This window comes from Pelobates fuscus, chromosome 10 (genome assembly GCF_036172605.1).
Source record: "Pelobates fuscus isolate aPelFus1 chromosome 10, aPelFus1.pri, whole genome shotgun sequence".
In the NCBI taxonomy this organism is placed as follows: domain Eukaryota; kingdom Metazoa; phylum Chordata; class Amphibia; order Anura; family Pelobatidae; genus Pelobates; species Pelobates fuscus.
Window position 1 is genome coordinate 140399290 of NC_086326.1, and position 24721 is coordinate 140424010.

Sequence of the window (24721 nt, forward strand, 5' to 3'; positions counted from 1 at the left end):
GTCCCTGATAACATAACAAAGTGTTTGTCCCTGATCACAGAGTGTTTGTCCCTGGTAACACTGTGTTGGTCCCTGATAACAGAGTGTCTGTCACTAGCAAGAGAGTGTCTGTCACTGGCAACAGAGTGTCTGTCACTGGCAAAAGAATGTATGTCCCTGATAACTGAGTGACTGTCCCAGGTAACAAAGTGTCTCTCTCTGGTAACACAGTGTCTGTCACAGATAACAGAGTGTCTGTCCATGGTAGAAGAGTGTCTATCACTGGTAACACAGTGTCTGTCCCTGAAAATAGAATGTCTGTCCTTGATAACATAACAAAGTATCTGTCCCTCATAACAGTGTTTGTCCCTGGTAACACTGTGTCGACCCCTGATAACAGAGTGTCTGTCACTCGCAACAGAGTGTCTGTCACTGGCAAAAGATTGTCCGTCCCTGATAACTGAGTGACTGTCCCAGACAATAAAGTGTCTGTCACTGATAAGAGTGTCTGTCCCTGGTAACACAATGTCTGTCCTTGATAACAGAGTGCCGGTCCCTGGTAACAGAGTGTCTGTACCTGATAACAGAGTGTCTGTCACTGGCAACAGTGTGATTGTCCCTGATAACCGAGTTTCTGTCGCTGATAACAGATTGTCTGTCCCTGATAACAGAGTGTCTGTCACTGGCAAAAGAGTGTCTGTCCCTGATAACAGAGTGTCTGTCACTGATAAGAGTGTCTGTACCTGGCAAAAGAGAGTCTGTCTCTGATAACACAGTGTCTAGTAACAGAGTGTAGTAGAGAGAAACACATACTGTGTCATCTTATCAGGGGTGGTCAACACGCGGTCCATGGGGACTGCTAGCAATGCGGCTCGGTTGCCATCCACGCTGCCGGGTGGCGAGGGAGAAAGGAGACCTTCACATACTGTGCTACTCCTGGGAGCAAAAGGGACTTTTGGTGCAGTATGAGCACAGAGATCCCAGCCCAGCAGCAACCGCTGGCCACCAGAGACAGAGGTTATATTCCAGCCCACCCAGAACAAGGTAGGGAGGCGGGGTGGACCTCTTAAGTATGAATGTAATTTTTGTATAGGTTTAGTCAGTAATTGTGTGTATGTCTGTGTGGGTCTGTGATTGTGTGTGTGTATGTATGTGATTGTGTGTATAGGTCTGTGATTGTGTGTGTGTATTTGTGATTGTGTGTGCATATGCATATACGTGTGTATTTGTTTAGTAAATAGCTACCTAAATTGTTATCCTTAAATATGGCAATGCCACATAAGGATAACAAATAACAAAATTAAGAAAAGGGCTTTTGAAGTCCTATTATATAAATTATCTGGCATTGTTTAGCCACTATTTCGTCTCTATGGTATCTGGAATTGTTTGGCCACTATTTCCTCTCTATGGTATCTGGGATTGTTTGGCCACTATTTCCTCTCCATGGTATCTGGGATTGTTTGGCCACTATTTCCTCTCTATGGTATCTGGGATTGTTTGGCCACTATTTCCTCTCTATGGTATCTGTACCTGTATAGCCACCACACCCCCTCTCTATGGTGAATTGGACCTCCATGATACAGCCGGCGCATGCGCAACCTTCACCTGGCGGGTTGTGAGATAACGAACTACATCTACCGTGAGCCTTCGCGCGGCAGGTAGCACGTCAGAACCTGCGCGCGAGGAATTCAGCAGGCGTGGCTTTCTTTGTTGGCCTAACGCAGCGCTCGGTCTAGCCGAAGGGGTAGTGGAGACAGTGCAGATACCCCGGGAGTGGGTAGGTGTGTGCGGGGGTCATTTAAGGGGCATGGAGGGGGGAGAGAGGGGGCATGGCGTGTGTCTGCATGGAGGTAAGATAGAATGCAGAGCCCGGGCCGCCATGGTTACCAATAATAATAATTAAAATATATATACAGAGAGAGAGAGAAACAACATGAACTGCCCCTCACTGACTCCATCACAGGAATAACTCACATTATATAGAGATATTACATGAACTGACCCTCTCTGTCCCTCACTGACTCCATCACAGGAATAACTCACATTATATAGAGATATTACATGAACTGACCCTCTCTGTCCCTCACTGACTCCATCACAGGAATAACTCACATTATATAGAGAGATTACATGAACTGCCCCTCACTGACTCCATCACAGGAATAACTCACATTATATAGAGATATTACATGAACTGACCCTCACTGACTCCATCACAGGAATAACTCACATTATATAGAGATATTACATGAACTGCCCCTCACTGACTCCATCACAGGAATAACTCACATTATATAGAGATATTACATGAACTGCCCCTCACTGACTCCATCACAGGAATAACTCACATTATATAGAGATATTACATGAACTGCCCCTCTCTGTCCCTCACTGACTCCATCACAGGAATAACTCACATTATATAGAGATATTACATGAACTGACCCTCTCTGTCCCTCACTGAATCCATCACAGGAATAACTCACATTATATAGAGAGATTACATGAACTGCCCCTCACTGACTCCATCACAGGAATAACTCACATTATATAGAGATATTACATGAACTGACCCTCACTGACTCCATCACAGGAATAACTCACATTATATAGAGATATTACATGAACTGCCCCTCACTGACTCCATCACAGGAATAACTCACATTATATAGAGATATTACATGAACTGACCCTCTCTGTCCCTCACTGACTCCATCACAGGAATAACTCACATTATATAGAGATATTACATGAACTGACCCTCTCTGTCCCTCACTGAATCCATCACAGGAATAACTCACATTATATAGAGAGATTACATGAACTGCCCCTCACTGACTCCATCACAGGAATAACTCACATTATATAGAGATATTACATGAACTGACCCTCACTGACTCCATCACAGGAATAACTCACATTATATAGAGATATTACATGAACTGCCCCTCACTGACTCCATCACAGGAATAACTCACATTATATAGAGATATTACATGAACTGCCCCTCACTGACTCCATCACAGGAATAACTCACATTATATAGAGATATTACATGAACTGCCCCTCACTGACTCCATCACAGGAATAACTCACATTATATAGAGATATTACATGAACTGACCCTCTCTGTCCCTCACTGACTCCATCACAGGAATAACTCACATTATATAGAGATATTACATGAACTGACCCTCTCTGTCCCTCACTGAATCCATCACAGGAATAACTCACATTATATAGAGAGATTACATGAACTGCCCCTCACTGACTCCATCACAGGAATAACTCACATTATATAGAGATATTACATGAACTGACCCTCACTGACTCCATCACAGGAATAACTCACATTATATAGAGATATTACATGAACTGCCCCTCACTGACTCCATCACAGGAATAACTCACATTATATAGAGATATTACATGAACTGACCCTCTCTGTCCCTCACTGACTCCATCACAGGAATAACTCACATTATATAGAGATATTACATGAACTGACCCTCTCTGTCCCTCACTGAATCCATCACAGGAATAACTCACATTATATAGAGAGATTACATGAACTGCCCCTCACTGACTCCATCACAGGAATAACTCACATTATATAGAGATATTACATGAACTGACCCTCACTGACTCCATCACAGGAATAACTCACATTATATAGAGATATTACATGAACTGCCCCTCACTGACTCCATCACAGGAATAACTCACATTATATAGAGATATTACATGAACTGCCCCTCACTGACTCCATCACAGGAATAACTCACATTATATAGAGATATTACATGAACTGCCCCTCACTGACTCCATCACAGGAATAACTCACATTATATAGAGATATTACATGAACTGACCCTCACTGACTCCATCACAGGAATAACTCACATTATATAGAGATATTACATGAACTGCCCCTCACTGACTCCATCACAGGAATAACTCACATTATATAGAGATATTACATGAACTGACCCTCACTGACTCCATCACAGGAATAACTCACATTATATAGAGATATTACATGAACTGACCCTCACTGACTCCATCACAGGAATAACTCACATTATATAGAGATATTACATGAACTGCCCCTCACTGTCTCCATCACAGGAATAACTCACATTATTTAGAGATATTACATGAACTGACCCTCTCTGTCCCTCACTGACTCCATCACAGGAATAACTCACATTATTTAGAGATATTACATGAACTGACACTCACTGTCCCTCACTGACTCCATCACAGGAATAACTCACATTATTTAGAGATATTACATGAACTGACCCTCACTGTCCCTCACTGACTCCATCACAGGAATAACTCACATTATATAGAGATATTACATGAAGTGACCCTCTCTTTCCCTCACTGACTCCATCACAGGAATAACTCACATTATATAGAGATATTACATGAACTGACCCTCACTGACTCCATCACAGGAATAACTCACATTATATAGAGATATTACATGAACTGACCCTCACTGACTCCATCACAGGAATAACTCACATTATATAGAGATATGACATGAACTGACCCTCACTGACTCCATCACAGGAATAACTCACATTATATAGAGATATTACATGAACTGACCCTCACTGACTCCATCACAGGAATAACTCACATTATATAGAGATATTACATGAACTGACCCTCTCTGTCCCTCACTGACTCCATCACAGGAATAACTCGCATTATATAGAGATATTACATGAACTGCCCCTCTCTGTCCCTCACTGACTCCATCACAGGAATAACTCACATTATATAGAGATATTACATGAACTGACCCTCACTGACTCAATCACAGGAATAACTCACATTATATAGAGATATTACATGAACTGACCCTCTCTGTCCCTCACTGACTCCATCACAGGAATAACTCGCATTATATAGAGATATTACATGAACTGCCCCTCTCTGTCCCTCACTGACTCCATCACAGGAATAACTCACATTATATAGAGATATTACATGAACTGCCCTTCACTGACTCCATCACAGGAATAGCTCACATTATATAGAGATATTACATGAACTGACCCTCTCTGACTCCATCACAGGAATAACTCACATTATATAGAGATATTACATGAACTGCCCCTCACTGACTCCATCACAGGAATAACTCACATTATATAGAGATATTACATGAACTGCCCCTCACTGACTCCATCACAGGAATAACTCACATTATATAGAGATATTACATGAACTGACCCTCTCTGACTCCATCACAGGAATAACTCACATTATATAGAGATATTACATGAACTGCCCCTCACTGACTCCATCACAGGAATAACTCACATTATATAGAGATATTACATGAACTGCCCCTCACTGACTCCATCACAGGAATAACTCACATTATATAGAGATATTACATGAACTGCCCCTCACTGACTCCATCACAGGAATTAACTCACATTATATAGAGATATTACATGAACTGCCCCTCTCTGCCCCTCACTGACTCCATCACAGGAATAACTCACATTATATAGAGATATTACATGAACTGCCCCTCACTGACTCCATCACAGGAATAACACATTATATAGAGATATTACATGAACTGACCCTCTCTGTCCCTCACTGACTCCATCACAGGAATAACTCACATTATTTAGAGATATTACATGAACTGACCCTCACTGTCCCTCACTGACTCCATCACAGGAATAACTCACATTATATAGAGATATTACATGAAGTGACCCTCTCTTTCCCTCACTGACTCCATCACAGGAATAACTCACATTATATAGAGATATTACATGAACTGACCCTCTCTGACTCCATCACAGGAATAACTCACATTATATAGAGATATTACATGAACTGACCCTCACTGACTCCATCACAGGAATAACTCACATTATATAGAGATATTACATGAAGTGACCCTCTCTTTCCCTCACTGACTCCATCACAGGAATAACTCACATTATATAGAGATATTACATGAACTGCCCCTCACTGACTCCATCACAGGAATAACTCACATTATATAGATATATTACATGAACTGACCCTCACTGACTCCATCACAGGAATAACTCACATTATATAGAGATATTACATGAACTGACCCTCACTGACTCCATCACAGGAATAACTCACATTATATAGATATATTACATGAACTGACCCTCACTGACTCCATCACAGGAATAACTCACATTATATAGAGATATTACATGAACTGCCCCTCACTGACTCCATCACAGGAATAACTCACATTATATAGATATATTACATGAACTGACCCTCACTGACTCCATCACAGGAATAACTCACATTATATAGAGATATTACATGAACTGCCCCTCTCTGTCCCTCACTGACTCCATCACAGGAATAACTCACATTATATAGAGATATTACATGACCTGACCCTCTCTGACTCCATCACAGGAATAACTCGCATTATATAGAGATATTACATGAACTGCCCCTCACTGACTCCATCACAGGAATAACTCACATTATATAGAGATATTACATGAACTGACCCTCTCTGACTCCATCACAGGAATAACTCACATTATATAGAGATATTACATGAACTGCCCCTCACTGACTCCATCACAGGAATAACTCACATTATATAGATATATTACATGAACTGACCCTCACTGACTCCATCACAGGAATAACTCACATTATATAGAGATATTACATGAACTGACCCTCTCTGACTCCATCACAGGAATAACTCACATTATATAGAGATATTACATGAACTGCCCCTCTCTGTCCCTCACTGACTCCATCACAGGAATAACTCACATTATATAGAGAGATTACATGAACTGACCCTCCCTGACTCCATCACAGGAATAACTCACATTATATAGAGATATTACATGAACTGACCCTCTCTGACTCCATCACAGGAATAACTCACATTATATAGAGATATTACATGAACTGCCCCTCTCTGTCCCTCACTGACTCCATCACAGGAATAACTCACATTATATAGAGATATTACATGAACTGACCCTCTCTGACTCCATCACAGGAATAACTCACATTATATAGAGATATTACATGAACTGCCCCTCACTGACTCCATCACAGGAATAACTCACATTATATAGAGATATTACATGAACTGACCCTCTCTGACTCCATCACAGGAATAACTCACATTATATAGAGATATTACATGAACTGCCCCTCACTGACTCCATCACAGGAATAACTCACATTATATAGAGATATTACATGAACTGACCCTCACTGACTCCATCACAGGAATAACTCACATTATATAGAGATATTACATGAACTGACCCTCTCTGACTCCATCACAGGAATAACTCACATTATATAGAGATATTACATGAACTGCCCCTCTCTGTCCCTCTCTGACTCCATCACAGGAATAACTCACATTATATAGAGATATTACATGAACTGCCCCTCTCTGTCCCTCACTGACTCCATCACAGGAATAACTCACATTATATAGAGATATTACATGAACTGACCCTCTCTGACTCCATCACAGGAATAACTCACATTATATAGAGATATTACATGAACTGCCCCTCACTGACTCCATCACAGGAATAACTCACATTATATAGAGATATTACATGAACTGACCCTCTCTGACTCCATCACAGGAATAACTCACATTATATAGAGATATTACATGAACTGCCCCTCACTGACTCCATCACAGGAATAACTCACATTATATAGAGATATTACATGAACTGACCCTCACTGACTCCATCACAGGAATAACTCACATTATATAGAGATATTACATGAACTGACCCTCTCTGACTCCATCACAGGAATAACTCACATTATATAGAGATATTACATGAACTGACCCTCTCTGACCCTCTCTGACTCCATCACAGGAATAACTCACATTATATAGAGATATTACATGAACTGACCCTCACTGACTCCATCACAGGAATAACTCACATTATATAGATATATTACATGAACTGACCCTCACTGACTCCATCACAGGAATAACTCACATTATATAGAGATATTACATGAACTGACCCTCTCTGACTCCATCACAGGAATAACTCACATTATATAGAGATATTACATGAACTGACCCTCTCTGACTCCATCACAGGAATAACTCACATTATATAGAGATATTACATGAACTGCCCCTCTCTGTCCCTCACTGACTCCATCACAGGAATAACTCACATTATATAGAGATATTACATGAACTGACCCTCTCTGACTCCATCACAGGAATAACTCACATTATATAGAGATATTACATGAACTGCCCCTCACTGACTCCATCACAGGAATAACTCACATTATATAGAGATATTACATGAACTGACCCTCTCTGACTCCATCACAGGAATAACTCACATTATATAGAGATATTACATGAACTGCCCCTCACTGACTCCATCACAGGAATAACTCACATTATATAGAGATATTACATGAACTGACCCTCACTGACTCCATCACAGGAATAACTCACATTATATAGAGATATTACATGAACTGACCCTCTCTGACTCCATCACAGGAATAACTCACATTATATAGAGATATTACATGAACTGCCCCTCTCTGTCCCTCACTGACTCCATCACAGGAATAACTCACATTATATAGAGATATTACATGAACTGACCCTCACTGACTCCATCACAGGAATAACTCACATTATATAGAGATATTACATGAACTGACCCTCTCTGACTCCATCACAGGAATAACTCACATTATAAAGCCAAATGGAAAATGATTTAGGTAAACTAGAAAAATGGTCAGAGTTGTGGCAACTGACATTTAATGTGGATAAGTGCAAGATAATGCATCTTGGACGTAAAAACCCAAGGGCAGAGTACAGAATATTTGATAGAGTCCTAACCTCAACATCTGAGGAAAGGGATTTAGGGGTGATTATTTCTGATGACTTAAAGGTAGGCAGACAATGTAATAGAGCAGCAGGAAATGCTAGCAGAATGCTTGGTTGTATAGGGAGAGGTATTAGCAGTAGAAAGAGGGAAGTGCTCATGCCATTGTACAGAACACTGGTGAGACCTCACTTGGAGTATTGTACGCAGTACTGGAGACCCTATCTTCAGAAGGATATTGATACCTTAGAGAGAGTTCAAAGAAGGGCTACTAAACTGGTTCATGGATTGCAGGATAAAACTTACCAGGAAAGGTTAAAGGATCTTAACATGTATAGCATGGAGGAAAGACGAGACAGGGGGGATATGATAGAAACATTTAAATACATAAAGGGAATCAACACAGTAAAGGAGGAGACTATATTTAAAAGAAGAAAAACTACCACAACAAGAGGACATAGTCTTAAATTAGAGGGACAAAGGTTTAAAAATAATATCAGGAAGTATTACTTTACTGAGAGGGTAGTGGATGCATGGAATAGCCTTCCAGCTGAAGTGGTAGAGGTTAACACAGTAAAGGAGTTTAAGCATGCGTGGGATAGGCATAAGGCTATCCTAACTATAAGATAAGGCCAGGGACTAATGAAAGTATTTAGAAAACTGGGCAGACTAGATGGGCCGAATGGTTCTTATCTGCCGTCACATTCTATATAGAGATATTACATGAACTGACCCTCTCTGTCCCTCACTGACTCCATCACAGGAATAACTCACATTATATAGAGATATTACATGAACTGACCCTCTCTGTCCCTCACTGACTCCATCACAGGAATAACTCACATTATATAGAGATATTACATGAACTGACCCTCTCTGACTCCATCACAGGAATAACTCACATTATATAGAGATATTACATGAACTGACCCTCTCTGTCCCTCACTGACTCCATCACAGGAATAACTCACATTATATAGAGATATTACATGAACTGACCCTCTCTGTCCCTCACTGAATCCATCACAGGAATAACTCGCATTATATAGAGATAGAGATATGTCTTAAACACACAATACAGCAAAATAGGGCATGGGCAGTATCACAGTTTTCCATCACCATTAACCCCTTAAGGACCAAACTTCTGGAATAAAAGGGAATCATGACGTGTCAGACACGTCATGTGTCCTTAAGGGGTTAATAAGCCACCTATCCTGAATCAGGAGAGAGGAGCTGAGGTTCTGTGGTCAGTCTATTGCAGAGTGACTCAAATTATTGCAGCTAAAATGTACTGTTGTAGCTACAGCCAGACTGTCAGCTGGGGCCACATATAGTGACCCATTCTGGCTAGTTAGATGCATAAAATGCTTTCAAATCTACACAAGTCAAATTACATTGTGGGTCTAAAAAGATCCCAAATGGATCTCCTTGCATCACCCCCGCTCTGATCACACACTGCAAGAGTTTCTGTGCAGGTCTTTCCCTATTCCCTGTGTCATCCGGGTGAGAGGAGACTGCATAGTGAGAGGTAGACTTATACAAAGCACTTTTGGAGCCATTTTTGCCTCCTTTTATTTTTTATTTTTTTTTCCTTCTTTATCCCTGCCATAAATCTATACATATATGTGTTATATACAGAATATGCAAACACAGCAAATGTTAGCAGGCTCATGAAATTCCTCAAATGAGACATGGGCCCAATAAAGCAATGTGTGAACATCTAAGATTTGAAAACTGTATTTTGCCTTCACTATTTGTTTTACATGTACATTTAAGAAACCACCAAAGCATGTCTGATAATACTGTAATTTGGAGATGTAACTTGAGCATACAGTGCTGTTTAATTTAAAGGACCACTATAGGCACCCAGACCACTTCAACTCAATGAAGTGGTCTGGGTGCCAGGTCACTCTAGGGTTAACCTTGCCTGCTGTAAACATAGCAGTTTCAGAGATACTGCTATGTTTACACTAGAGTTAATCCAGCCTCTAGTGGCTATCTCATTAATAGCCGCTAGAGGCGCTTCCGAGCTTCTCACTGTGATTTTTACAGTGAGAAGGCACCAGCGTCCATAGGAAGCATTGAGAATGCTTTCCTATGGACTGACTGCGCGCTGGAGAAAGGTTCCACCTCCCTCTGCCCGGCGGGAGTGGGACCCTGAGAGTGGGGGCACCCTCAGGGCACTAAAGTGCCAGGAAAAAGAGTTTCTTTTCCTGGCACTATAGTGGTCTTTTAACACGAATGATGGAGTGAGGGCAAAATGCAACACAATTAAAGAATGCCAACACACGCTTGTATGGCATTTTCCAAGCAGATGCCCATAGCTCTCTCGTGACATTACTTGGTTTGTACACCTTTTAGGAATGTGGTTTTTTTTTTAGGTTGCAATGTGTTTTTTTTTTTTTTCTTAGGTTCACTGTAACAAGTAAACTTGTTTTAGGCAAAGTTAGGCCTAAATTAAAGAGCAACAATGCTAATTTAGAGGGGATTCACCACTTGTCTGGAAATTCATTCATTAAACAAAACATTGAATGTCACCAAAAAGTAAAATTTTTTCACGTGATTTAGCAGTTTGTCACAAGATTATTTATTTATTTATTTATTTTTTACTAAAATGCAAGGAATTCAAATTGAATTTGAAAAACTGATAGTAGAAGTAACTTGAAAGATTTTTCCAATTCAGCAATTGTGGCCGAAATTTTAAAATTCACTTTCAATTCCTGACATTGCTCAATTTAATGAATAACCCCACCAGCAGGCAGAACCAGGGCACACAATGCAAATGAGGAAGGTAAATAGAAACCATGCTTATTTTGTTTGTCTTCTCTGTATGCTTTCTTTATACTGCTTGTCAGGTACAAAGGACACAGCTTATAACAATGATTGACAGGGAGCTAAGATGGAAGCACCAGCTTGCAGGATGAAGAGGTGTGGGTTTCTGCATTTAATTATATTTATTTTTTCACACCTCACAAATACATATGTGTTTAAGATATGTTATCAGTAAACTGAGCATGAAAAATCCTGCTATCTGACAGTTCCTAATTAAAGCCCTGTAAAAATCTTGTTTTTTTTTTTCCTGTAGCTTACTATTTCTAAACAAACTTATTATAGACAACATATCCATTTTTTTTCCATACATGCATTGTATGTAAATCATGCTAAATAAGAAATAATTTAAAATGGTATCAAATGAAACATGCCTTATTAAAATTGAATAGACTAAACATCAGGCTAGTGCCTAAAGCCCAGTTTTAGGATAAGTAAATTGCCCTAACCTTTTTGTGTCTTACTGCAGGATGTAATTTATTTGAAGAACTGTATTGCACCCACTGAGAGAATTGTTTTTGCGAGAACTGGAATCCAGTGTCCAAGTAATCACATGTGGTTTTTGTAATCAAGTGCAAGATGGAAGCCAATGAGGAGGTCTCAGTTAAGACTCCATGTATGGAATATGAAAATAGTGGACAGGTAAGGAGTTATTATTCTTCTCTCCTAAACAAACATAGCGACACCTACATGACTAGCCACCTGCAGACATGTAAACACATGCATACAGATTATCTGTGCATAACCTGCCACATGCTCCCGCGTTATTAGCAATGTAATCGCATATCCTAGACACACTGCCAAATTTGCATAGAATTCACATTCAGAGTTGCTTAGTTTCAGATGTCCCTAAGTTAATTGCTCTGTTCAGCCTGAGCAAATGGTGCTTATAGGAAGAAGTGTTAAAGGAACGCTATATGGTCAGGAATACAAATGTGTAGTCCTGACCCTATAGCGTTAAAAAAACATTTTTAACAGGCCCTCTCTTAAAAAGAATGAGAACTTACATTTATTCTAGTGCCTTGTGCGCCTGCCAATGCTGACTCCACCCACACTCTGCCCCGTTGGCTGACATCAAAATGATTTGCTGCGCCAATCGGCATTTTCCCATAGAGATGCATTGAAACAATGCATCTATAAGGGGAAATTTCAGAGCCTCCATGCAGAGTGTGGAGACGCTCAACGAATGTGCAGCACTGACACAGGAGGCACCTCCCATAGCCCTCTGAGTGACTGCCACTGGAGATATCTCTAGGCACTAATGTAAACACTGCCTTTCCGCTGAAATGTAGTGTTTACTGCAAAAGCCTGCAGGGCCATGTTAGAGACACCAGAACAACTACATTAAGCTGTAATTGTTCTGGTGACTCTAGTGTCTTTTTAATTGAGAGGGCAACCAACAATACGCCTGATACATGAAAGTTTGTGGCTTGCACCACCACACAAAATATTAAATCTTTTTCTCAATTAGGGACAAAGCGAGGTTGAAGGGGTTGCTCTCTGTGTCTCGGAGGAGGAATGGGATGATGTGAAAGAAGATGAGGAACTTTACACAGTGATAGTAGAAGGTGATGATGTGCCTCAGTCGCTTGGTAAGTCTCAAGTGGTTGAAAACCTTTCGCAGAGGAATATGACTTATGCAAAAAATTGCTGTTAGATACACAGATTTTTTTTTTTTAGTTTTATATATATATCCAGTAATAATATGCTCTGTACCCAAGTGATAACCTCACCCCAGCACAAAGGTCCTCAATAGCTTGGCTTCCCCCACAGTGTGGTACAAATCGCAGTTTGCTAAGTAGGCATATATTGTATTTCCTCTGAATCCCCTATTACCGTAATGTTATGGTAGCTGTTATGCTGATGAGCTACTCATTTTCCCATACTGTTAATTGTTAGTAGAGGAAGCAAGAGGGCATATTGAGATCCGCTAGTCAGACACATCATTTCATAGAGCGTATCTCTTCCCTCTCCACTTGCGTAATTATAAGCCAAACCCTGTGTAGGGGGGGTGATGCATGAATGAGGATTGTGTCCTCTACTCAGAATGTTTTGAATCTTCCTTTATGGTCGGGGTTTGGATCTAAAACTCAATTTGGGAGATAATTTGCAGTCCTATTGTGATGCAAGTGCTTGATTGCATCGGAAGACATTTCTTTTGCCTTTAATAGTCATAATTTAGGAATGGAATTGAATTTGGTTTCTTGTGTTTTTGCTCTTCTGGTGGGCAGATAAAATGGAGGAATTACTTTTCTAGGGCTGGTATATGTAGGACTTTGGAGAAACTATTACCAATCGATATGTTGTATGTCCCCAATGCCCGCCTCTGTGACATTGCGGAGACAGATTGGTAAGCTGCGCCAAGGAAGCCTTGGCGCTGGAAAAAGGTGAGTCAAGAAGTTTTATTTTTATGTCTGTAAAGAGTGGTGGGGGTAATCTATATAAACAGGGACACTAAAGTCTGTCCTAATGCTATTCCTAAAGCTTTGTTGTCCCTTTAATAATATTGGCAGGTGCAAATGGTAAGCTTTAGTGCTAGATTGATGCAATGTATCTAAATTAAGCTTGAAACTGTGGTTACATACAGTACAAAGATGGTTTATATCCAGTTAAAGCAATAAAACTTTAATGTGTTTGGTCTCATTAATTTGCTGTATACATGTACAAAAATGTTTTGCAGATTGCTGTGCTATAAGTATTTCCCCTCAGCCACACCACCTCACTCCACAATAAGACTTTCTTCTCATATGTATGTACAGATCCAACAGCTGTAAAGCTGTTTTTAATTCACATCCCGGCAGCAGACAGAGAAATTTTAAACAGATAGTGATATCCTATAGGTCTCCCAGGGTGCCCTCTCCTTTGAATCATTGAAGGAACAAATGACAGTCTCTGCTGTCATGCATTGCAGAGTTTTAACAACCCTTGATGGCATAGACCGTCATGCAGTAAAGTTACCCTGCTGGTACCATGAAACCCCAGGAATCTTTTCATTCCTTGGTGTCCCTTCAATTATTATTCCTATTATGTTATTTATATAGCGCTTTACAATGGGTGGACGAACAGACATGTAGTTGTAACCAGACAAGTTGGACACACGGGAACAGAGGGGTTGAGGGCCCTGCTCAATGAGCTTACATGCTAGAGGGAGTGGGGTAAAGTGACACAAAAATGTAAGGATAGTATTAGACTAGTGACAGTTGCAGAAGAGGAATCAGTCAGGAGCTATTAACAGTTTAATTGATACGCAATTATGAAGAAGTGGGTTTTTAACGATCAATCTACACCTAATGGAAATAGTCTTTAACAAGAAATACATGTGTTGAAACATAAGTGTTAAACAAGCTACATGCCTTACCTTGTACAAGGTTTTACTACGGGTATCAGTTAGATCCAGTTTGATGCTAATGTAATCAATTTTTGGAGATGGAGGATCAAGATGCTGATATCTGATCCCCATTAGAAGGAATTCTTCACAGCTAGTTTTTAACACCTTCTATGAACTGGGGCCACAGTTACTGGTCCCAGTCTGACAGATGAGCTATGTGCAGGATTCATAGTGAGCGCCGCTCATTGCACTTTAAAACCTATTCAATACTGTGGGGGAGCTTTCACACTCCACCGCGGTATTTCCACATTTTCTGTAGCTGTAAAAAAAGAAAAGGGGGGGGAGGGTGTGTGTGAGTGAACCCCAGGTGCCTTGCAACACCTGGTGGTCCCCTCTGTCAGTTGGGGCCACAATAAAAAAAATAAAGCAAATGTAGGAGGACGGGGGGGGTGAGGGGGGGACCTGGAATGGACTAATTTTTTTTTAATTTTATTCAAGAGTCACAGAGTAAATGCAGTACAGAAATATGAAAAGACATGTCAAAATAACAGTTAAGGACACAACATAGCTTCACAAGAATACATATCTTCTGGATTGGAAACTGGACCTGGAGTTCGCTTTTCTCTTTTTAAGTATATTAAGTAAAAGTACAATTGTAGCTTCAACAGGATGCTACGTGGGTATGTGGGGTATTAATAAAGGGTTGCTTAAGGCAGGTAGCGTCTGATGCCTCTAGATATCATAAGTCTAATTAAAAGGTCAAAGCTTTATCGTGGGTCATAGAGGCCAAACTGAATAACTTGTCTAGAAGAACGTAAATAAAAACACCAAGGCAGTAAGATGGTACTTGGGTTCAGGATGCATCTCTCCGAAGGGCTGCAGGTTCAAACGATCTGACATGCTCAGTGTCCCATACCGCAGATGTTGATGGAGGTGGTTCCGCTGTGCAAGCTGAGAGCCCAAGTGCCTGCATAGTAGCCGATATCTCTGAATGTCTTTCTGACTTGCAATGCACCAGTGTCTCTGGGGATGGTGAGACAGCGAGGAGTACACCATCTGTACGGTATGTTGGGTTCAGCAAGTTCTTTTGTCAGTGGCTTCAGAGACCGTCTCCAGTCCATTGTAGCCTTAGAAAGATCTGGGAAAAAAAGTCAGGGAGTGTTCGGTTGCATACCGTGGCCATAAAAGCCTTTCGGTCCTGGTGTAGTTGAAAACGGAGGATTATATCCCTGTTTGGGCCTGGAGTCCCAGTAGGTGAGCCCGGAATGCGGTACCAGTCTATCAACATGTCCTTTGCTTGTTTGGCTGCAACCACAGTGTCAGGCAGGCCCCTTATTTTAATATTCTTCCATCTCCGTTTGTCTTCCAGAGATGCCATGCAGAGTTGGGATAGTGCCTGCAGGTGTTGCAGAGTAGAGCGCTGCTGTTTTAAGCAGGTAACATGCGTCTCATGGACTGCTGTGCTCAGCTCGGTGTTGTGCAGGCGTGCTGACACCCCACTAATCTCCTCAAGAAACTGGCTGATGTCGGCTGCTATTTTGCGTTGTAGCTCGTACAGAAGGCTCAGTAGCGCGTCTCCCGTTACCGGAGGTTTCTCTAGAGATTTGGGAGGTGAAATTGTTGCCCTTCTGTCTTGTCGGACTAAGGGGCCAGCTATACTTGGCAGGGACTCTTCACTGGAGGTTCGTGAGGGCCCGTCAGATATCGGTGCCATCATAGGCCTCATGGGGGTTTGCGCCCTCTATAACAAGTCGCCAGTATCTGCCTTTGTTGGAGGTCTGTTGAGTTTGCTTTTCTTACTCCGACGCCCTATGCTTTTAGGTAAGTGTTCGGGACCGGTTAACGTCTTGTAAAGCAAGTTTTGCTGCGTTTTTCAATAATTTTATGTCTTTTTCGCTCGGAGCACTGTAGAGATGTGACCGCCAGCTCCGCCCCCCCCCCCCCCCCCTTTAATTAACTAATTTCACCTAGGTTTCTGATAAAATGGTTACATGGTAAATGTGTAACATAACCTGGGGATATACTTTCTACAAATATATACTTTTATGTAGTGGTTTTATTCATTGACTAATAAAAAATTATAGTCTGGGCATGCTTTAAAATCTTAATTCATTTCTAGCTATATTTGTTTTTCTAAAAAGTTATGGAAATCCTAGACACAGCGGGCATTTTAACAATCAGGACTAATTAGTGCTTCCTTAAGTTGCTCTTGGTGTGTAGAACTTATTAAATGTAGAACTATTTATAATTAATTATAACAGCTAATTTTCTTTCTATTAAATATTGTGCAATATGTATATATGGGATTTTAAAAGAGCAAATTTTTCCTTTAAAAAAAATGATATATAATATGTATGGGTGTACTTACACAGGCTGAAACTGTGGTATAATGAACTCTTGACAAAAGTGACAAACAGGCCATGGTTCATAAGAGGTTAACGCAAGTTGCTTTGTATTTCAGAAACTTAGTGCTGTCAATGGCTGAGCTGCGTGTATACAATTATAAGGAATTATTTTTCTGGAGAGAAGGGGGCATGGTTAAGGAGGCAGGCTTATAGGGCAGAATTCTGCAAAACATTGTTTATTTTAGTGTAAAAACGATTTAAGCTTTGAGCATGCAGAAAATACTACAAAACCTCCTTAATAAGGTTGCTCTAAAGTGGTATTTTTAACATTTTTCATTACTATTGCTTGCATTTCCAGGCCATGAAGCCATACAAATAACGGTCAATGAAGGACTTCCCGACGCTTTGCCTTCTTCTGATGTTATCAATGATACTGTTAGCATCAGGGTTCTTGAAAGCACAACAAATCTTATCATAGATAACACACCACAAGTACAGGAAATATCTGAAGGCAATGTGAGCGAAGATTCAGATGTGCACAAAACTAATATCACTGATACGTATATCTTTACACCCCCAGAAGATACACAGATTGAATATACATCTAATCAGTTCATGGAAGAATCGGCTTCATACAAACTATTTGATTCGACAGAGTCCGGTATTTATACACCCATAGAACATGTCCAGATAGAAATTGAGGCTACTCAGAGTGAGGAAGAATCCACCTCCAGTGAAGAAGTAAATCTCACAGACAGTGATGTGTGTATATCCACAGAACATAAACATACAGGATATACATCTGCTGATGCTAAGAAGATATCCGAGACTTGTGAAGATGATTTCACAGAAATCCACATTCACACATGCACAGACGATAATACACAGCTTAAAAATCCATCTGTTTATTTTAAGGGAGGATTGGCTTCACATGTAGAAGGGGACCTCACTGACACTGAAATTGACACAACAATGGAAAATAGCCAGAATGAATTTACAGCTATTCGTATTAAGGAGGAACCATTGTCAAGTGATGAGGACTGTTTGACAGATGACAGCAGTTGCACCCCTTCAGAATATATCCAGACAAAATATCCTTTTACTCATATTAAAGGGGAATCTGTCTCATGTGAAGATGGAGATAACACAGATGTTGACTGCAATACACCCACCAAACCTTCAGAGAGAGACTATGATTCTCTACACATAAAGGAGGAATCAATCTCATGTGAAGAAGATAACATGGAAGCGGATGGCTTGAGTGAACCCAAAAAATACATAGTTATTACTAATAAAGAATTGATGGAAACGACCAATGGAAACCAAGTGATATATTCCAGCTCGTTAGTAGAACCGCAAAGTGACAGCAGCAAAAGTGTAAAAGTGCCTTCGGGTCCCCTTCAAGAAAGCACACATGGGATACAGATGTATAATTGTTCAGAGTGCCCAAAATGTTTTACTAGTAGCACTGCATTGTCAAGGCATAAGTCAATCCATAGGGAAGATAGGCTGTCTTGCTCAGAGTGTGGCAAACATCTTTCGTCTAAATCAAGTCTAGTCAGACATTACAAAAGTCACACAGGGATGGAAGTATTCTCATGTCCAGAATGTGGAAAATACTTCACTTACAGAGCAAATCTTGTTGCACATCAGAAAACACACTCAGGTCAGAAGCCATACTCCTGTTCCGAATGTGGGAAGTGTTTTACGGTTAAAACCAGCCTTGTACGACATCAGTTGATTCATACGGGATTAAAACCATACTTCTGCTCTGAATGTGGGAAATGTTTTGCACTGCATTCAAGTTTTCTGTCCCATCAGAAGAGACACTCTGGAGTGAAGCCTTTCACATGTTCCGAATGTGGGAAGAGCTTTATCAGTGTCTCTCATCTAATAATTCATCAGAGGACTCACACAGGAGAAAAGCCGTTCACATGTTGTGAATGTGGGAAATCTTTCAGTGTTAAGTCGCAACTCCGCACACATCAGAAAAGCCACACTAAAGAAAAATCATTTCCATGTTCTGAATGCGGAAAATTGTTTATATCTAGTTTACGCCTTGTACAACACCAGAGAATCCACACAGGGGAGAAACCGTTCACATGTTGTGAATGTGGGAAAGCTTTTAGCCTTAATTCGCACCTCCTCACACATCAGAAAAGCCATACTAGAGAAAAATCGTTTCCATGTTCTCAATGCGGAAAATCGTTCACATCTAGTTCACACCTTGTACAACATAAGAGAATCCACACAGGGGAGAAGCCGTTCGCATGCACTAAATGTGAAAAAAGTTTTGCATATAAGCCAAGTCTTAACAAACATAATTTGACTCACACTGAGAACAAAAATTTAAGTGAATGACCTTAAAAATGCCTGTACTGCTTGCTCTTCACACACTTTAATTCCCTGATTGGAAATTAAAGCTCAAACTTTTTTACCACTTTTTTTTTTTTTTTTAACAAATATGTATGTATTGTGTGATTGGAAAAAAAACTAAATAGCTTAAGTCAAAGAGCAAACTTATACTCTATGCAGTAAAATAAAATGTATTGCTTGATATTCCTTCTACGATGCTATGGTTCTATGAAATAGTAGATGAATAAGGATTCTCTGATGCTTAATAGTTGTCTGTACTGTGTATTAAAATCCATGTTACAAGGAGTGTGTAAAAATAAAGCATAGGCTGGGTAACTGTATAACGTTTTATCTTAAAGGGACATTATAGTCTCCAGAGCCCCATTAGCTTAGTTTTGTGGTTCTGGTGTCTAGCCTGTCCCTGCAGGCTGAGCATTGTAAATGCTGTCTTTTCAGTGTTTACATGGCTGCCTAGTTACACCTCTAGTGGCAGTCACTCAGACAGCCACTAGTTGTGCTTCCTAGTCCAGTGCTGCAAGTGCAGCACCTTCGTTCTGTGTCTCCACGCCCTGCATGGAAGTGCTGATCCTTCCCTATAGAGATGCATTATTTCAGTACATGCCTGAGTAGATGCCGATTAGCGAGGGCGACGTTTTGCTGCAAATGCACAATAGTCTCCCAATGCTACAGCAAGTCCAGCACAGCGTGGGAAAACAGGTGCGTAAAAACACCTTTCCCATGTGATTAGGGGGCGGTGCAGTAACCTAAATAGTTACTCACTTAAGTGTTAAGAATATAGGTCTTTATCCCTGACACCATAGTGTTCCTTTAAAATAAAATTTTACTGTATGAGTTAACTTGTATTTTTTAGATTTTCTCATATTTGCCTTTTCCAGATTTCCATTTGGCTCCTTTCAAAAAAGCAAGGGGGTAATTTTTTTTTTTAATGTCATCAATCCCCTCCACTCCCCCCAAATATGTCAGGCACATTTGACTATAAATGTAAAATTCCATTGTGGGCAGGACTGACAAACTTAAATAGAGCTGCAGCCTGTTTTAAACCCCCACATCCTGCTGCAGAGATTACAACTATGTGAGATTTCTATAGCTGTCGGTTGACAGGTCACGGTTAGCAATAAAGATGTTCTGTTTTGAATGCAGTCCTTGGTAGTACTCTACTGCTATCATGCAGTTATTCTAAACCATGATTTTGCAACCTCTAAAATTCTCATAATGGAACCAATCATATTTGAATTATGTGTTCCTCTTCTAAATTAGCATATACATGCTATTGCTCTGTGATGTCATTACAGCAAAAATGAAAGTTTACCTGTAAAATTGCTTAGAGTTGGTCCATTGAACCGTGTTGCAAGGCTTAAAGTCTGTAAATATTTCTCATTTCCTGTTACAATGTTGCCAATCGCCTAGAACAGGGGTGTGTGAGATTATATTAAATAAAGAAATAAAGCAAAGGCTGTCTTTTGAGGGTTTATTTCTAATGTTTTCCATGATGTTCTTCAGTTTCAAAAAAATACGGTTTACAAAACGGTAGAAAATAACACGACTAAATAAAGTTATTTTAAAAATTGGCATGATGTCTTTTTACTCCTTTGTACAGTCACATTTGAAGTCAGTCCCAAATGGCTGACATAAGGAAAGTTTTGATATTAAAACCAAGACAGAAGAACCCTTTCTTATTCTATATCTAACCCGCTGACTATCTAAATAGTAAATAACTAATCCTACAGCTTGGTGTAATGGTTATGGTGCAAAGAATCTGACTGCCATCCTGCGTGATTTATCAAACTGTTTAATAACGGTTTGGGAAAACCCAGGACTGTCCCTGGCACCCATAGTCTGCATATACATAGCAATGTGTATATATGGGGTATTAAAAGAGAGCATATATTTCCTTCAAAAAAATTATATATAATATGTATGGGTGTACTTAAACAGGGTGAAACTGTGGTATAATGAATGTATGATAAAAGTGCCAAGCAGGCCATGGTCCGTAAGAGGTTAACGCAAGTTGCTTTGTATTTCAGATAACTTAGTGCTGTCAATGGCTGAGCTGTGTGAATTAAATGTATAAGGAATTATTTTTCTGGAGTAAGGAGGCAGGCTCCTGGGGCAGCATTTTGCAAAACATTGTTTATTTTAGTGTAAAAACTATTTTAAGATTCGAGCATGCAGAAAATACAGCATATTAATGAGGTCAAAACCTCCTTTAAAAAGGTTGCTCTAAAATTGTATTGGTGCCTGGAGTGTCCCTCTAACTGTTTGGGAATGCCTACTATCATATTATTGAGTAATGTTACTCCTCATAAGTGATTAACCCCTTAAGGACCAAACTTCTGGAATAAAAGGGAATCATGACATGTCACACATGTCCTGTGTCCTTAAGGGGTTAAAGAAACTGGTGCTGGAGGCGGAGCCACATATACCTGTGATTGTCGTGTGTATATGTCATGAGATCATACGCCAGAGACCAGAATAAGAGTATATAAGTATATAAAATGAGATTTATTTTTCATTCAGAATCTCTCTAAAGATAGGAGTCACTCTTTGTATTATAATTTTTACATCTGTTTGATATTTAACATCCTTGAATGAACAAATCTGTGTAATATCCTAATCTTGATGTAATGTTGATTGTAATTAACATTTTTCATTACTATTGCTTGCATTTCCAGGCCATGAAGCCATTGAAATAACGGTCAATGAAGGACTTCCCGACGCTTTGCCTTCTTCTGATGTTATCAATGATACTGTTAGCATCAGGGTTCTTGAAACCACAACAAATCGTATGATAGATAACACGCCACAAGAACAGGAAATATCTGAAGGCAATGTGAGCGAAGATTCAGATGTACACAAAAGTAATATCACTGATACGTATATCTTTACACCCCCAGAAGATACACAGATTGAATATACATCTAATCAGTTCATGGAAGAATCGGCTTCATACAAACTATTTGATTCGGCAGAGTCCGGTATTTATACACCCATAGAACATGTCCAGATAGAAATTGAGGCTACTCAGAGTGAGGAAGAATCCACCTCCAGTGAAGAAGTAAATCTCACAGACAGTGATGTGTGTATATCCACAGAACATACACAGACAGGATATACATCTGCTGATGCTAAGAAGATATCCGAGACTTGTGAAGATGATTTCACAGAAATCCACATTCACACCTGCAAGGACGATAATACACCGCTTAAAAATCCATCTGTTCATTTTAAGGGAGGATTGGCTTCACATGTAGAAGGGGACCTCACTGACACTGAAATTGACACAACAATGGAAAATAGCCAGAATGAATTTACAGCTATTCGTATTAAGGAGGAACCATTGTCAAGTGATGAGGACTGTTTGACAGATGACAGCAGTTGCACCCCTTCAGAATATATCCAGACAAAATATCCTTTCACTCATTTTAAAGGGGAATCTGTCTCATGTGAAGATGGAGATAACACAGATGTTGACTGCAATACACCCACCAAACCTTCAGAGAGAGACTATGATTCTCTACACATAAAGGAGGAATCAATCTCATGTGAAGAAGATAACATGGAAGCGGATGGCTTGAGTGAACCCAAAAAATACATAGTTATTACTAATAAAGAATTGATGGAAACGACCAGTGGAAACCAAGTAATGTATTCCAGCTTGTTAGTAGAACAGCAAAGTGACAGCAGCAAAAGTCTAAATAAAGTATCTTCGGATCCCCTTCAAGAAAGCACACATAGGATACAGATGTATAATTGTTCAGAGTGCCCAAAATGTTTTACTAGTAGCACTGCATTGTCAAGGCATAAGTCAATCCATAGGGAAGATAGGCTGTCTTGCTCAGAGTGTGGTAAACATCTTTCGTCTAAATCAAGTCTTTCCAGACATTACAAAAGTCACACAGGGATGGAAGTATTCTCATGTCCAGAATGTGGAAAATACTTCACTTACAGAGCAAATCTTGTTGCACATCAGAAAACACACTCAGGTCAGAAGCCATACTCCTGTTCCGAATGTGGGAAGTGTTTTACGGTTAAAACCAGCCTTGTACGACACCAGTTGATTCATACGGGATTAAAACCATACTTCTGCTCTGAATGTGGGAAATGTTTTGCACTGCATTCAAGTCTTCTGTCCCATCAGAAGAGACACTCTGGAGTGAAGCCTTTCACATGTACTGAATGTGGGAAGAGCTTTATCCATGTCTCTCATCTAATAATTCATCAGAGGACTCACACAGGAGAAAAGCCGTTCACATGTTGTGAATGTGGGAAATCTTTCAGCGTTAACTCGCACCTCCTTGCACATCAGAGAAGCCACACTAGAGAAAAATCATTTCCATGTTCCCAGTGCGAAAAATCGTTTGCATCTAGTTCACGCCTTGTACAACACCAGAGAATCCACACAGGGGAGAAGCTGTTCGCATGCACTAAATGTGAAAAAAGTTTTGCATATAAGTCAAGTCTTAACAAACATAATTTGACTCACACCGAGAACAAAAATTTAAGTGAATGACCTTAAAAATGCCTATTCGGCTTGCTCTTGACACGCTTTAATTCCCTAATGGGATATAAAAGCCCACTTTAAAAGGAGAAAAAAAAAGATTAATTTTTTGGGTTTTGGTTTTTTTTAAAACAAATTTGAATGTTTTGTGTGATTGGAAAAAAATTAAATAGCTTAAGTCAAAGAGCAAACTTATACTCTATGCAGTAGAAGTAAATGTATTGCTTGATATTCCTTCTACGATGGTATGGTTCTATGAAATAGTAGATGAATAAGGATTCTTTGCTGCTTAATAGTTGTCTGTACTGTACTGTGTGTTAAAATCCATGTTACAAGGAGTGTGTAAAAATAAAGCATAGGCTGGGTAACTGTATAACGTTTTATCTTAAAGGGACATTATAGTCTCCAGAGCCCCATTAGCTTAGTTTTGTGGTTCTGGTGTCTAGCCTGTCCCTGC

The 24721-nt window shown here is 39.9% G+C and overlaps 1 protein-coding gene across 5 annotated transcripts; it reads left to right on the plus strand.

Moving 5' to 3' along the window:
• The first annotated feature begins 1668 nt into the window (after window positions 1-1668).
• Window positions 1669-24335, plus strand: LOC134574540 (oocyte zinc finger protein XlCOF22-like). 5 transcript variants are annotated; one of them, XM_063433658.1, is made up of 5 exons: window positions 1694-1756; window positions 11744-11816; window positions 12187-12359; window positions 13189-13309; window positions 17749-19823. In XM_063433658.1, exons 3-5 carry the CDS (start codon window positions 12297-12299, stop codon window positions 19749-19751), a joined length of 2187 nt encoding a protein of 728 aa, XP_063289728.1. In that variant the 5' UTR covers window positions 1694-1756; window positions 11744-11816; window positions 12187-12296; the 3' UTR covers window positions 19752-19823. The 5 variants fall into 5 exon arrangements, with proteins under 5 accessions (XP_063289730.1, XP_063289726.1, XP_063289727.1 ...); XM_063433660.1 differs by lacking the exons at window positions 11744-11816; window positions 17749-19823 and adding an exon at window positions 22439-24335 and having other exon boundaries at window positions 1669-1756; XM_063433656.1 differs by lacking the exon at window positions 11744-11816 and having other exon boundaries at window positions 1669-1756.
• Window positions 24336-24721: the final 386 nt, after the last annotated feature.

Bases quoted from the DNA above. Each gene is read 5' to 3' on its own strand.
- LOC134574540 (XM_063433656.1), top strand. From the start codon at position 12,297: ATGGAAGCCAATGAGGAGGTCTCAGTTAAGACTCCATGTATGGAATAT. The intron at 12,360-13,188 runs GTAAGGAGTTAT...TTTCTCAATTAG, and splicing joins AATATGAAAATAGTGGACAG to GGACAAAGCGAGGTTGAAGG. The intron at 13,310-17,748 runs GTAAGTCTCAAG...TTGCATTTCCAG, and splicing joins TGATGTGCCTCAGTCGCTTG to GCCATGAAGCCATACAAATA.